General features: G+C 38.6%; 1 protein-coding gene across 1 annotated transcript; it reads right to left on the bottom strand.

Moving 5' to 3' along the window:
* Positions 1–2481: 2481 nt before the first annotated feature.
* On the bottom strand, positions 2482–14955 carry pdzk1 (PDZ domain containing 1). The gene is made up of 8 exons (XM_063005327.1): positions 14749–14955; positions 13467–13689; positions 13246–13382; positions 12679–12874; positions 9194–9390; positions 5677–5895; positions 4866–5111; positions 2482–2535 (listed from the first exon to the last, which is right to left on the bottom strand). The coding sequence occupies exons 1-8, from the start codon at positions 14953–14955 to the stop codon at positions 2482–2484; spliced, it is 1479 nt and encodes a 492-aa protein (XP_062861397.1).
* Positions 14956–15837: the final 882 nt, after the last annotated feature.

Genomic DNA, 15837 nt, shown 5'->3' with positions numbered 1-15837 from the left:
CACTGTCACTGCTGGAATGAGAATAGTCCACCAACCAAAATATCCAGTTAACAGTGCCCAATGGGCAGCATCCTGTGACAACTCAAGATCTCAAAGATGATCAACTCAAACAGCAGCAATAGATGAGCGATCGTCTCTGACTTTACATCTAGAAGGTGGACCTAGGTAGGAGTGTCTAATAGAGTGGACAGTGATCACCATGTCATTGTCACTGCAGTGCTGAGAATGATCCACCACCTAAATAAAACTTGCTCTGTGGTGGTCCTGTGAAAGTCCTGACCATTGAAGAACAGGGTGAAAGCAGGCTAAAAAGGTATGTAGAGAAACAGATGGACTACAGTCAGTAATTGTAGAACTTCAAAGTGCTTCTATATGGTAAGTGGAGCTGATAAAATGGACAGTGAGTGTAGAAACAAGGAGCCATGTTATGGCTGATTAGTGTACATGTACAGTATATACCTGGGTTTGGGAAGTTTATCCCATTTTTCATGGCAGGTACTTTTAAGCCCAACAGGTTCTCTGCCCAACAGGTATCTCTGTACAGACTGTTGGAGCTTATTTAGTATGTCAGTTGAGTTGTCCCAAGCTTCTTCCATTTCAAGATTATTGAGAGCACCATGGTACTGGGAACACTCAAATCAAGCTTTAGATATTGTTGTATATCCTTGCTCTGATCTGTTCAATGCCACAGTTAAATTCACATACAGTTCCTTGGACGTGATGACTTGTTTTTTTCCATAACAGTGCAGTGTTAATTGTGGGTTTAATAAACCCAGGTGTGTGCCTTTCCAAACTCTGTTCCAGTCAGTTACAATTGCAGTTTACACACACAAACACGATGCACCTGACCACACTTTGGGGCGCCACAGCAAAAGGTCTGAATACTTTAATGAATAACAAATTTTAGTCTTAATATTTAATTCATTTTTTGAAAGTTTTCTCTTGAAAAGTTTTCTCTTTAGATTTGGCATTTTTGAGATCCTCTGAACAGAGTTCTATTTTTGTTTAATCTAAAGTTCTATCAATCTATTGACTGTTTTTGCAATGGGTCCTAATGAATGTGCAAATTAAAACAGATATTTGCATCAAAGTATATTAAATTAATAAATGTGATTAAATACCCCCATTTACACTTTTTTGCTTGTAAATGATCAACTCGCTGTGAATTTTCAATTTAATTGTTTAATAAAAAACTCCAATGCCAATGTGTACGTGTGTTTAGATTTTATTGAAGTTAAAATGAGGGATAAAAACTTGTAAAAAATGAGTAAAATCTCTTAAAGAATCAAAAGATTAAAAAAACATTTTAAAGCTTAAAAACTCGTGGCTCATCGGCTAGATCAGAAATTTTTATACCATCATCACAACACCACATTTATATCAAAGGTGTGATGGCATGATAGAAGACAGCTTATTTCTTATTTTAGTCTAAGGTATAAACGTATAAAAAAAGGAATGAATATATTAAGCCATTTCTTGTTTAAGTTGCTACTTATGTGATCAGAAGAAAATCTGGACTGGCGTTAGTGAAATGGTACCACAGCAGGTGTAACTAAACATTTAATCTATACATTTAACATTGTATATCAATGAATGATTTCTGCTACATGGTTATTTCTACCACTAGAATAAAATGTGTGTGTATCTATTATACTGTATATTAGTAATACATGTATATTGGTATATTATAAAAAAACCCCCACCACATTTAAAGGGAGAGTAGCTCATTTTATTGGCTAAAACAGCAGCATGTCCAACGACATTACAACCTTTCTGTGTCAGGTTTCAAAGATATACATTCACAAAGCACTTGATTAGATACACCTGTCTGGTAGTTACATTTATTGATTTTTCTATAAGCTACACCTACCATACAGATGTACACAACTGGGTATACAATTACTGACTGCACTCCATATGGTGCTCTGTACACTTTGTCACCCCCTGTAACCAATTTATCAATTGTAAGAAATCCCCTATAGGATGTCAGTTGGGAGGTGGACCATTCTCATCACTACAATAAAAATAACATGGTAGTGTTTGTTGTGTTGGCAAGTGCAGCATTGTTGTTGGGACTTTCAAACACCTTACTGTTAATGCTGGAAGGACGTAAAGCCCATAGCATCATGTGATCAAGAAAAAATACATTGTGCATGAAATAAGAAAGTAGCTCTAGTCTGTTATCTGTTGATAACAGGGTATGCGAACCTAATAAAGAGGCCAGTAAATTTAAAGTGTTTAAAAATCTTAACAGTAATTGCAGTACTAAGAATGGTCATAAGCATTCAAATTCTGACCTTACTTATTATTTTACTTTTTTAATTTCCTTTTTTTTTTTTTACTTTGTTTTCTTTGTTATCTCCTGGACTGTTGCGCTATAATTGCCTGTATTAAAAGCATTTAGATTATTTGTGCAACTCGATGATATGCCACCATATAAATATAATCCATCAGCAGAAAAATGTGAAGTAGACTTTTCTACTAAAGCTTCTCGTCAAAGCTTTGTGATGAGGATGTAGATGATACAGAAAGTTTCTGAAATGGAACAAAAGTTTAAATGCATTAAAATCTTTGTAATTACAAGACATATTTCTTAGATTGGGACATTTTGTAAAATGCAATAAACAAGAATATTGATTCATTGATTCATTCATTTTTTCATTTGCTTTATCACCGCTTTATTCTATTCAGGGTCGCGGTGGGTACAATTCACCAGATGAAAGGTAGGAAACACCCCGGACAGGTGGCCAGTCCATCACAGAGCAAATTCTTTAGAAACTTTAACTGATAAAAGTAATAAGTAATGACTTATAACACGTTGGCCAACTTGGTTGTATCTTGTAAATATAAATAACTTTTAAAATTGATGCCTGCTACACAGTCAAACAAAGGTTAAAACGAGACAAAATAAGAATGAAAAGTTTATGAATGTATGCAGGTTACACTGTTTTGGGACATTGCACAATAGGCAGGTAAATTGGTAACGGGTGAGGGAATCATGTTTGAGTATAAAAGTAAGATCCACCAAAAACTCCATCTTTGCAAGCAATGATGGGACGTAGCTCACCACTTTGTGCCAAACACTAAGAATAATGTGTACTACCATCTACTTTTACCATCTACTGTATGTAATATTTTGAAAAGATTCAGGGAATCCTAAGAAATCTCAGTCTGAGTAGGGGAAGGCCAGTATCCACTGTTGAATGTGTGTGACCTTTAAGCCCTCAGATAACATTGCATGAGAAGCTGTCTGTAAATATAGTGACAAGGGCTCAAGAGTAGTTTGAAACTGTTGTCACTTAACACAGTCCAAAACTGAATCAACAAATGCAACATTAAAGTATTTTACACCAAAACAAAGCATTACAATAATTCTATGCAGAAACACATAGTTCACTACAATTCCTCTGGACTAAATGGATAATCCATCTTACTTGGATTAAAAGACAACTGTACTTTAATTAGATTAATCCATGTTTCAGCTTGTTCAGCTTGGTTCTTTGAACCAAAGATGAAAAGGACCTTCCAAACTGTTATCAACTAAAAGTGCAAAAACCAACATCTGTGATGGTATGGGAGTAAATCAATGCCCACAGCATGGGTGATGCATATAGAGGTGGAGGTACCATATATTACGAATTTAGAAGAACTTAGAAGGCTTAGAAGAACCAGAGTGTGTGTGCTTGACCGGCTTGCCTGCAGTCCAGAACTGTCAGTTAAAATGTATGGCTCATGAAGAGGACAATTGTACAATGGCCACCATGGACTATTGAGCAGCTGAAGTATTGTGTCAATAAGGTGCTCATGTGGTTCAGTGGTCCAATGCTCAAGCCCACCGTTGAGCCGATGGGCTGTGTGTACTCCCTTCTGGCTGGAGCTCCCATGTCCACGTCCCATGTCCACGATTAAACCCTTACAGCTCATTCAAAATGCAGCTGCCCTACTGGTTTTTAACCAACCCAAACACTGCCACATCACCCCACTGCTGCGTTCTCTTCACTGGCTTCCTGTAGCTGCACGCATTCAGTTTAAAACACTGACGCTCGCCTACAAAGCCAAAAAAGGACCAGCCCCAAGCTACCTTCGGGGTCTAATCTAACCCCGCTCTGTACCACGCAACCTCCGAGCCTCTAGTCTCGCTCGACTTGAGCCTCCATCCAGGACTAAAGGAAGACAAGCATCAAGGCTCTTCTCTGTTCTAGCGCCCAAATGGTGGAACGAACTTCCTCTGTCTGTCCGAACATCTGAGTCTCTTGCTGTCTTTAAAAAACGATTAAAAACCCACCTTTTTACTAAACACTTAGGCTGACTTGTACTTATTTACTAACACTTTATTCCAATCTTTTCCATTTCAAAAAAAAAAAAAAAGTTTTAGCAGATTTGTGTTCTTCGACTGTTGTTTACCTAAACTTGAGAAATGAAATGTTCACTATAGAAGCACTTCTGTAAGTCGCTCTGGATAAGAGCTGCTAAATGCTGAAAATGTAAATGTAAATGTGTAGGAGGGGAGGAGTAATGGCCAAGCAGGGATTCCTCATCTTTGCTGGAACTACAGTTTCTGCTGGCCCGTTAAGGCATCTGCACAGGGGTGTTTGATTGAGGATGGGAGTGTCTGGCTCTCCATATGCAGTGTTATGGTCTGTAAGATGCCACCTCTAGTATGTGAAAAGAAGTACAATGGTAGTGTGCCTCTTAGGTGGTTGCAGCATGAGCAAGGTTGTCATTGGATACAATTGGAATTGTTGGAATAAGGGAAAATTTAACCAGTGTTTTACTGCATTTTACTAAATGGCCCATCTTTTTAAAAATGGGGTTTAACAAACTGCTGTGTGTTTTCCATATAAGAGGATTTAAATGGTGCTCACCCTTTCCTGAGCCGGAACTGGGGTTTCTTCTGTAGCCAGCATCTTTGCAGTTATTGCCACCCCTTTAGCTTTGAAGTAATCATATGTTGCCTTATCTGCCACAAGAAGGACCAGGGTGTCTCCACTGTTGCGGATTAGTTTCACAACCTCCTCATGGGTGCTAGTTTCCACGTTCACTCCATTCACTTCCACTACAATGTCTTCATCCTCCAGCCGGACTCGGTCTGCTGCACCACCTTTCACCACCTGTTGGTATGACGAAAAAAGTACCTGAATGTCAAGAGATTTGTATAAAATAATGGATGAGATGAATCCTGACCTTAGTTCACATAGGGAAGGTGTAAGGCATTAGCATTCAAGTCATGAGCTGTTGTGGCACTTAAGGTTCAGCTATGAATCTTGGACTTTTGGTACATTGTGGGTACCACCCTAGCAACAAGCAAAGTGCAGAAGTTTAAATGTTGGCCCCTCAGCCAGGTAAAAGCAAGGCCCCAATCACCACCTTCTCTCCAGATAAAGACATTCCTGGGATACCCTTCCCCCTTTCCATTCATTAAACTAATTGATTTATTCATCTTTAATATTAACCATCATTAGTATTACTTCTGTACAGGTTCACAGTGCAAGATGGTTGTATGACCTTGACAGACAGCAAATCTATGGTGGCACATCGTACCCTCACTTTGAACCTGAATAAAACATGGTAAAACAAGTCAAATTCTACACATACAAAGGCAATTAAAGGCAGGAATCAAACCCAGGTCCTCATCGTCCTGTGGCTGTGAAGCACAAAGACAAAAGTACTACCAACCTCTTTGATATATTGTCCATGGATTCCTTGGATGCCGTTAAGGTGAAATCCAAATCCAGCAGCAGTCTTTTCCAGGCGGCACAATTTAGGTTTATAAGTTTGCTCTGCGGGTTCTGGCATGGCTGGGACTGGCATTGCGATATTTTCAGGCTCAGGCTGGCTTGGTTGATTTGGTAAATGACCCATTTCCTCCCAAAAAAGTAAGGGAGAGGCACCACCCTAAGAAAGAGAAATGGTTTACATGTGGACATACAGTGGGGGAAATAAGTATTTGATCCCCTGCTGATTTTGTAAGTTTACCCCCTTACAAAGACTTGAACAGTCTATAATTTTTATAGAAGGTTTATTAACAGAGAGAGACAGAATATCAACAAAAAATCCAGAAAAAAAACATTAAATAAAAGTTATAAATTAATTTGTATTTAATTAAGGGAAATAAGTATTTGATCCCCTACCAACCAGCAAGAATTCTGACCCCCACAGACCGGTTATGTGCCCATGAGGCACACAAATTAGTCCTGTCCCTGTATAAAAGACTCCTGTCACAGAATCAGTTTCTTCCTTTCAAATCTCTCGACCACCATGGGCAAGACCAAAGAGCTATCAAAGGACGTCAGGGACAAGATTGTAGACCTGCACAAGGCTGGAATGGGCTACAAGACCATCAGCAAGAAGCTTGGTGAGAAAGAGACCACTGTTGGTGCGATAATTCGAAAATGGAAGAAATACAAGATCACAGTCAATCACCCTCACTCTGGAGCTCCATGCAAGATCTCACCTCGTGGGGTAAGAATGATTCTGAGAAAGGTGAGGTCAGTCCAGAATTACACGGGAGGAGCTTGTCAGTGATCTCAAGGGAGCTGGGAGCACAGTCACCAAGAAAACCATTAGTAACACACTTCGCCGTAATGGATTGAGATCCTGCAGTGCCCGCAAAGTCCCTCTGCTCAAGAAGGCTCATGTACAGGCCCGTCTGAAGTTTGCCAATGAACACCTGAATGATTCAGAGAAAGCTTGGGAGAATGTGATATGGTCAGATGAGACCAAAACTGAGCTCTTTGGCATCAACTCCACTCGCCGTGTTTGGAGGCAAAGAAATGCCCGGTGGGGATGGTGTTCTTGGGGTCATATCCAGCATTTCTCTGCTCCCAGCTCCCTTGAGATCATTGACAAGCTCCTCCTGTGTAATTCTGGACTGACCTCACCTTTCTCAGAATCATTCTTACCCCACCAGGTGAGATCTTGCATGGAGCTCCAGAGCGAGGGTGATTGTGATCTTGTATTTCTTCCATTTTTGAATTATCGCACCAACGGTGGTCTCTTTCTCACCAAGCTTCTTGCTGATGGTCTTGTAGCCCATTCCAGCCTTGTGCAGGTCTACAATCTTGTCCCTGACGTCCTTTGATAGCTCTTTGGCCTTGCCCATGGTGGTCGAGAGATTTGAACGGAAGAAACTGATTCTGTGACAGGAGTCTTTTATACAGGGACAGGACTAATTTGTGTGCCTCATGGGCACATGACCGGTCTGTGGGGGTCAGAATTCTTGCTGGTTGGTAGGGGATCAAATACTTATTTCCCTTAATTAAATACAAATTAATTTATAACTTTTATTTAATGTTTTTTTTCTGGATTTTTTGTTGATATTCTGTCTCTCTCTGTTAAAATAAACCTTCCATAAAAATTATAGACTGTTCAAGTCTTTGTAAGGGGGTAAACTTACAAAATCAGCAGGGGATCAAATACTTATTTCCCCCACTGTATTGATGTACAGTGTATCACAAAAGTGAGTACACCCCTCACATTTATGCAGATATTTAAGTATATCTTTTCATGGGACAACACTGACAAAATGACACTTTGACACAATGAAAAGTAGTCTGTGTGCAGCTTATATAACAGTGTAAATTTATTCTTCCCTCAAAATAACTCAATATACAGCCATTAATGTCTAAACCACCGGCAACAAAAGTGAGTACACCCCTTAGTGAAAGTTCCTGAAGTGTCAATATTTTGTGTGGCCACCATTATTTCCCAGAACTGCCTTAACTCTCCTGGGCATGGAGTTTACCAGAGCTTCACAGGTTGCCACTGGAATGCTTTTCCACTACTCTATGACGACATCACGGAGCTGGCGGATATTCGAGACTTTGCGCTCCTCCACCTTCCGCTTGAGGATGCCACAAAGATGTTCTATTGGGTTTAGGTCTGGAGACATGCTTGGCCAGTCCATCACCTTTACCCTCAGCCTCTTCAATAAAGCAGTGGTCGTCTTAGAGGTGTGTTTGGGGTCATTATCATGCTGGAACACTGCCCTGCGACCCAGTTTCCGGAGGGAGGGGATCATGCTCTGCTTCAGTATTTCACAGTACATATTGGAGTTCATGTGTCCCTCAATGAAATGTAACTCCCCAACACCTGCTGCACTCATGCAGCCCCAGACCATGGCATTCCCACCACCATGCTTGACTGTAGGCATGACACACTTATCTTTGTACTCCTCACCTGATTGCCGCCACACATGCTTGAGACCATCTGAACCAAACAAATTAATCTTGGTCTCATCAGACCATAGGACATGGTTCCAGTAATCCATGTCCTTTGTTGACATGTCTTCAGCAAACTGTTTGCGGGCTTTCTTGTGTAGAGACTTCAGAAGAAGCTTCCTTCTGGGGTGACAGCCATGCAGACCAATTTGATGTAGTGTGCGGCGTATGGTCTGAGCACTGACAGGCTGACCCCCCACCTTTTCAATCTCTGCAGCAATGCTGACAGCACTCCTGCGCCTATCTTTCAAAGACAGCAGTTGGATGTGACGCTGAGCACGTGCACTCAGCTTCTTTGGACGACCAACGCGAGGTCTGTTCTGAGTGGACCCTGCTCTTTTAAAACGCTGGATGATCTTGGCCACTGTGCTGCAGCTCAGTTTCAGGGTGTTGGCAATCTTCTTGTAGCCTTGGCCATCTTCATGTAGCGCAACAATTCGTCTTTTAAGATCCTCAGAGAGTTCTTTGCCATGAGGTGCCATGTTGGAACTTTCAGTGACCAGTATGAGAGAGTGTGAGAGCTGTACTACTAAATTGAACACACCTGCTCCCTATCCACACCTGAGACCTAGTAACACTAACAAATCACATGACATTTTGGAGGGAAAATGACAAGCAGTGCTCAATTTGGACATTTAGGGGTGTAGTCTCTTAGGGGTGTACTCACTTTTGTTGCCGGTGGTTTAGACATTAATGGCTGTATATTGAGTTATTTTGAGGGAAGAATAAATTTACACTGTTATATAAGCTGCACACAGACTACTTTTCATTGTGTCAAAGTGTCATTTTGTCAGTGTTGTCCCATGAAAAGATATACTTAAATATCTGCAGAAATGTGAGGGGTGTACTCACTTTTGTGATACACTGTAACTGTCTGATTTGCACTTTAAATATCTATGAGCATTGAAATAGCACAAAAAGCTGTCCATGTTTGTAGAAAGTAAAATATTGTAGTGTGTGTAAAACACACTCACCATCTTGTACATCTTGTCTGTTTCGGTATCAACCACCAGAAGGCAGCATCTGTTTCCGAGCTGGCGTATTTTATCCACCACTTGCTCGTGGTTGTAGCGACTAATCTCCTCTCCATTCACAGCTACCAGCCGGTCATTCTCTTTCAGGCCTGCTCTCTCTGCTGGACTCCCTTTGTCAATTTCTCCAATAAAATGACCTGAAAGAATTACATTAAGTGATCAAGTCCTTAGAATTGACTTTAAATATTCTTAATTTACCCAAACAATTATGCAAAGGTTAGTACATTTAAGCAATAGAACACGAGAGGGAGTGTGTTATCGCGAATAACATCACGGCTGTGATTTTATTCGCGATCATCACAGCCGTGATGTTATTCGCGATAACACACGACCTCGAGTGTTCTATTGCTTTTATACAACAGTTTTTACAAAATAAAGAAAGAAAATAAATCAAAGAAGCCCTGAATTTCATATTAAATATGCTTTAATATTGACAATACCTTCCGCCAAAAAGTAGTTCCACGACGAATATAAAGTTTAACACTACAAAGCAGACATCCCAAGTTGCAAAAACTCATTTCAGGGAGGTAAGAACAAGAAGAAGAACCTACTAACTAGAACTAGAACCTAGAACTACTAGGAGCTGCTAACTGGCTTAACTAACTGTTTGCGTTACAAACACATTAATGTTCCCTAAATAGTGCACTAGATTGTGTATCAGATCATGGATATATGTTCCCTACATAGTGCACTAGATAGTGAATTAGACAATTGGTTATGTTCCCTACACAGTGCGCTAGATTGTATATCAGATAACGGATTTAAAACGCGACCGGGAAAAAAAGTCTGTGTTGCCTGCGTGCGCGTTTGTGTGCATGAAGCTTGTCGTTAATGGCAACGCATCAGCGGAGTAATACCATTGTGGTGTGAAAAGACCGTGCTGTTATCACGAATATCAGCACGTTTAGAACGCTTCTCAACCAATCAGATTGTAAGGTCGGAACTACCTGTTGTATAATCTTTAATATGTAATGCCTGGATTTGTATTACCATTCTAAAGAAAAAAAGCACTGATCTACTTTGATGGAACATATTTTGTGTCCTCTAACTTAAAATCTGCTGGGTTAAAAATGATACAATATCTAGGATTATTAATTTGGTGGAAATAAAGTCCTGTAATGTTTTGTTTGTCAATGACCATGCTGTTAGATTGACTCAATGGTCAATTGTCGATCTCACATTAATTAAATAAATAAATTCATTATTAAATTTAGTTTTATGGCTGTTGCAAGGTTCCTATTTTCTTTATTTTCTAGGCTGCTTAGGAGCTGTCATGTCATACACCATCTGGTATATGCTACCATACCAATTCTGCAGTTAAGTCAGTGGCACTGGTATCATACAAAATGCTACATTATGTAAAAATGTTCCCCATTGTCACTCAGGTGTGTATGATTTTAATTCAAAATAGTCCTAAAATAAGAAAACCTTGCCTCAGAATAACCTAAATAGGGAAAAAGAGAGGTCCCAGTGATCTAAACACATCTGTGATATATGTGGTTACTTAAGGTCATTTGGCCATCTATAGTGTGGGCTAACTTTGGTAACATGGGTGACATTAACAGAATGATTCCTCCCGCTGTGGAACTAAATAAAAGGATAATCATAAAATCATGAAGTATACAAATTCTAAGCCAGTGGTACCCAAAGTAAGGGCAAGGCAAAATAATGAGGCATGTTTGAGCACTGCTAGCATAAGGTAGACAAGTTTGTAAGAATTACTCAATAAAAATTTAATATTTATATTGCATGTCACTTGTAATAATTCCACTGTAAATTGTCCAAGGTAAATTGTCACTTTATGGATTATGGATTGTATGGATTACAATGTTTAAATGTTAAAAAGTTAAAGATATTCTTATTTACAAAAAGGGCACTGCAGAAAAGGTTTAGGAACCACTGGTCACTGGGACAGTGGTAGCCTAGTGGGTAAAGCTTTGGGCTATCAACTGGAAGATTGGAAGTTCAAATCCAGGCTCTGCTATGCATCCACTGTTGGGTCCTTGAGCAAGGCCCTTAACCCTCTCTGCTCCAGGGGCGCCGTACGATGGCTGACCCTGCGCTCTGACCCCAGCTTCCAAACAATCTGGGATATGCGAAGAAAGAATTTCAATGTACTGTACATCTGTATATGTATATATGACAAATAAAGTATATCTTCTTCTATTCTGTCTTCTTCGTCTAAGCAGTAAAACATCCAAGAATAGAGTATGTAGTAGGAAAGTCTGTTTTACATTAAATATAGCAACTGTCGAGATTAGGAGTGTCAGACTTCAGTCATGGTGGTCAAGACCACTCCTAAGTTTAGAAATCAACCTTATTTTTCACACCTCATTTAATTCATTAGCTGATTAAATGTCGTGCTAATTTTTGGCTGTTAGAAAAGGAAAACATGAATCTCTATGAGGATATAGAGTTTAAAATTCCTGGTCTAGATAGATTTTCCAATCTTGTTTAAAGTGTGGTTTATATTAATTACAGTTCATAAATATTGATAGTATAAAGTTACATCAATATTACAAACCTCATTTTGAGAAAAGTTGGGGCACTTTTCACTGTTTCACTGTTTTCAATGACCAACTTAAATGAATTTGTATTAAGTTGCAGTAGCTTCTGATAGACTCTTATTTATAATAACCTCTGTGAGTAAGGGTGATGAAAACAATATAATCTAACTACATCTGTGCTATGATTACACATTTTATTGTAGTTTTAACTTTATTGGGTTTTGTCTTAACTAGTGCCATTTGGCTTTCATGATATGATATAAGGCAGGTAACATGGGTGATATTCATGCATTAGAATGATTCAGTGCTCTGTGCTGTGGAACTGAAAAGCAAATGGAGGGTCTGACTTCAGTCATGAAGGTTCAAAGCATTATTTAACATACCTGATTTAATTCATTAGCTGAATAAATGTCATGTGCTGATTTTGGTTTGTTAGGAAAGGAAAACATGAATCTCTATAAGGCTTCCCTGGTTTATATAGACGGTCCAGTATTGCTCAAAAATAAATAAAAATGCAAGTATGGTTAATATTAATTAAATATAAATAGTATAAAATTACATCAGTATTACAAACCCCATTTCAAGAGAAGTTGGGGTACTTCATTTGCATTTGTATTAATTTTTTTCTGGTAGACTCTTATTTTATAATAACCTCTGTGAGTAAGGATTATGAAAACAATGTAATCTAACTACATCTGTGATATGGTTACACATTTTATTGTAGTTTTAACTTTATTGGGTTTTGTCTTAACTAGGGCCATTTGGCTATAAAGATATGACATAAAGCAGGTAACATGGGTGACATTCATGCATGATTCAGAATGATTCAGTGCTCCGTGATGTGGAACTGAAAAGTGTTAGATTTCAGGATGACAGAAACACCACAGTTACTATTTCACTTTACCATACAGTACATACCTTGCAGTTTAGGGTCTTCTTTGAGGATGTAGCCATAACCATTGGATCCCTTGCTGATTTCGACAATGCGGGGTTTCCCTGAAAGGTGTTTCACTGTGGCTAGTGAAGCTCCCAGTTTGATATTTTTATGCTTATAGTATTTGTCTGTTTCCTCATCCACCAATAAAAACATCACACTGTTCCCAGCAGATTTGACCTATAACAAAAAGATTTATATATTTATATATTCAAGAAGAAAAAACGGTACGTCTCTTGTGTTATGAGGCCGTGTCTGTGGTAAAGGAGTACAATATAAATGTAGACATACATTATAAATATACAGTATAAATTTGGCATTTTGACACCAAACACAGAAGTTAGTCTCCAAGAAAAACAACAAATTGTCCAAGACTTAAAAGGCAGACTGCAATCACAGTAGGACATTACAATCTGCCCTTTGAGAGCCACCATAATGCAGATGTGGCCCTCTGTAAAATGAGTTTGACACCCCTGTCTTATACAATCATCTTTGGTAAATCTATGAAACAAATTCCAGTTTAAGGGTTTCAAAATTAAACTACCATTTACCTTTTGCACAATTTGCTCATGTGTGTCACCCTCCACATTTTCTCCATTAATTTCCACCAGACGATCCTTTACCTTAACCCCGGCTTTATCTGCAATACCTCCAGCAATCACATCCACCATAAAAACTCCCTGTTCACCTGGGAATTCAGAGAGAAATGGAAAGTTCGAATGTTTTTTTGAATTATAGAGCACTGGGTATCATTACCTGAAGCATTTCTCACCTTTTGTGGATTTGACAGAGAAGCCGAAACCACCGCTGGTCTTCTGCAAAAAGCAGAGTTTGAGTTTGGGAGCTACTGAAGGCACTCCGTTTACAGCGGTCTGAATCTGAGGGGACTGTGGTTGTTCAAGGTTTATGCCATTGCTTTTAGCTTGTTTGTATGGCTCCTGTCCCAGGACATGTAATGTTACAGACATCCCACTTTTCTTCACCAGATCAGCAACCTGACCAATAAAAAACAAAGATGCAATTAGTAAAGTGCTTTTAAACAACCCCTATTTGTTCCTTGCATCATTTTAAGAATCGTATGGCTTTGCAATAAAAACAAATAAAAACAAATGCATGATTAAATATTCTAGAGATTTTAAAGCATCCCGCACTAAGCAGATACGGTGGCCAATTAGTATCTGCTGCAGGCACTACCAATTATGCTCGCCAGATGGCACCCATTCGACCGGTGGCAATGCCGAGTTTCAAACCGAGGAGTTCAGAATCTCGGTGCTGGTGTGCTAACGGAATATCTAATAATATAATAATATATATATAATAATATATTTTAACCATTTCTTTGAGTTATTTTGTTTGACAGGTGTTTATTAAAATGTATTATTAAATATTTAAAAAATAATGAAATACTTGTAAAAGGAAACTTTATATAAATAAACAAATTTCCTATACATGTACTGTATTTCTTTATACATTTCTGATCCAGAGCTGCGTGAGCGGCAACCTGTCACAGCAGTTCTATCTTTTTGTAGTTTCTTTTTGTAGTTTTTATATAAGCCCTGTCTTATTTCTTGCGTCTTATTTTCTACTTATCATTTTCACTTAGTTGTCGTTTCCTTTCCATTGTTAGCACCCTTCTCTTGTACTGCTGTAACAAGTTAATTTCCACCAAGTGAAATTAAAGTCTTATCTTATATCTGAATAAAGTCTTATCTTATCTAATAGACAAACCATATAACATTTGAAACATACATTTAGTAATAGTTTTGTTCACTCAGCTATACATTATTTAAGTAGTGAGCTACTCACCAGGTAAATATTCATTAACATAAAATGCTAACAACATACCATGTCTGGTAAATGTGTGAAGCATTAGTACCTGAACAGCCACAAGATTTATCTACAATTTACATACAGTGTGTGTTCTGGGATTTTGTATAAAAACACAGTAAATGTACAGTAAGTGTAAATTTATATTAACTGCCAGCTGCTTAAACTTTAACACTAACATGTAAGGTTAATATGCATTTAATGAATGACTTTAGTGTGCTTCATACCCGGCCGTGCTCCATGTTGTCCACAAAAGTTCTGTTGACTCTGATGAGCCGATCTCCATCTTTGAGACCTGCTAATTCAGCAGGACCTCCCATCTCCAAGGCCCGAATCAGGTGACCTTCCTCGCCCTCCTCAATCCTTAGGAAGAAGCCATAGCTCTGTCCCTCACGCTTGGTAAGAGTAATCACCCGAGGTTTTGCTCCAGCCATTTTTCCCCTGATAAAAATGGAAGTTTTTATACATTCATATAATCACATGTAAGTCTTGCTATATTGCTGTTAAATGCTTATCTTATCGTAATTAGCACACCCATCATTCCATTCCAGCCAAATGATTTTATAGCCCCTGTCATTACGGCATGTAGGGTCAGTGAGGTGTGGTTAAATCATCAGTACAGCCATTATGCATGATTCCATTACAATTTGCGGCAACAAAATATTACTGTTACTGGTACTAATGTCTCACTAGCCATGATTATGTTTTATAATGTTCTGTGTTGTGGCAATGAAATTGTAGCATGCAATGTAGCATGTCTTATTTACTGTTACATTTGTTATGAAAACATATAATCTCTTCATTTAGCCTTGTTCATAATTATGTTTTCTTCTAAAGCAACAAAAGGCTAGCATGTAACCTCGTTCATAATTATGTTTTCTTCTGAAGCAACAAAAGGCTAGCATGTAGCCTCGTTCATGATCATGTTTCCTTATAGGGCAACAAAAGGATAGCATGTAGCCTTGTTCGTAATTATGTTTTCTTCTAAAGCAACAAAAGACCAGCATGTAGCCTTGTTCATGATCATGTTTCCTTATAGGGCAATAAAAGGCTAGCATAGCCTTGTTCATTATTATGTTCTCTGCCAGAGCAACAAAATCTCAGTATCCAGCATGCTGGCTTGTACCCTTAATTATGATAGTTATTATGTTCTGCTAGTGCAACATGTTAGCATGTAGCATTATTGGTAATTATGCTCTTATGGCAACAAATGCTAACATGATTATGAATATATTATAAGTTCTACTCTACCTACCTACAACCACCTACTATTACTTCTACTACTATTACTACCTACTATTACTTCTACTACTATT

Source organism: Trichomycterus rosablanca, chromosome 12 (assembly GCF_030014385.1).
Source record: "Trichomycterus rosablanca isolate fTriRos1 chromosome 12, fTriRos1.hap1, whole genome shotgun sequence".
NCBI classification, from domain to species: Eukaryota; Metazoa; Chordata; class Actinopteri; order Siluriformes; family Trichomycteridae; genus Trichomycterus; species Trichomycterus rosablanca.
Note: the sequence above shows the minus strand (reverse complement) of the source record. Positions and strands in the feature narration are given on the sequence as shown.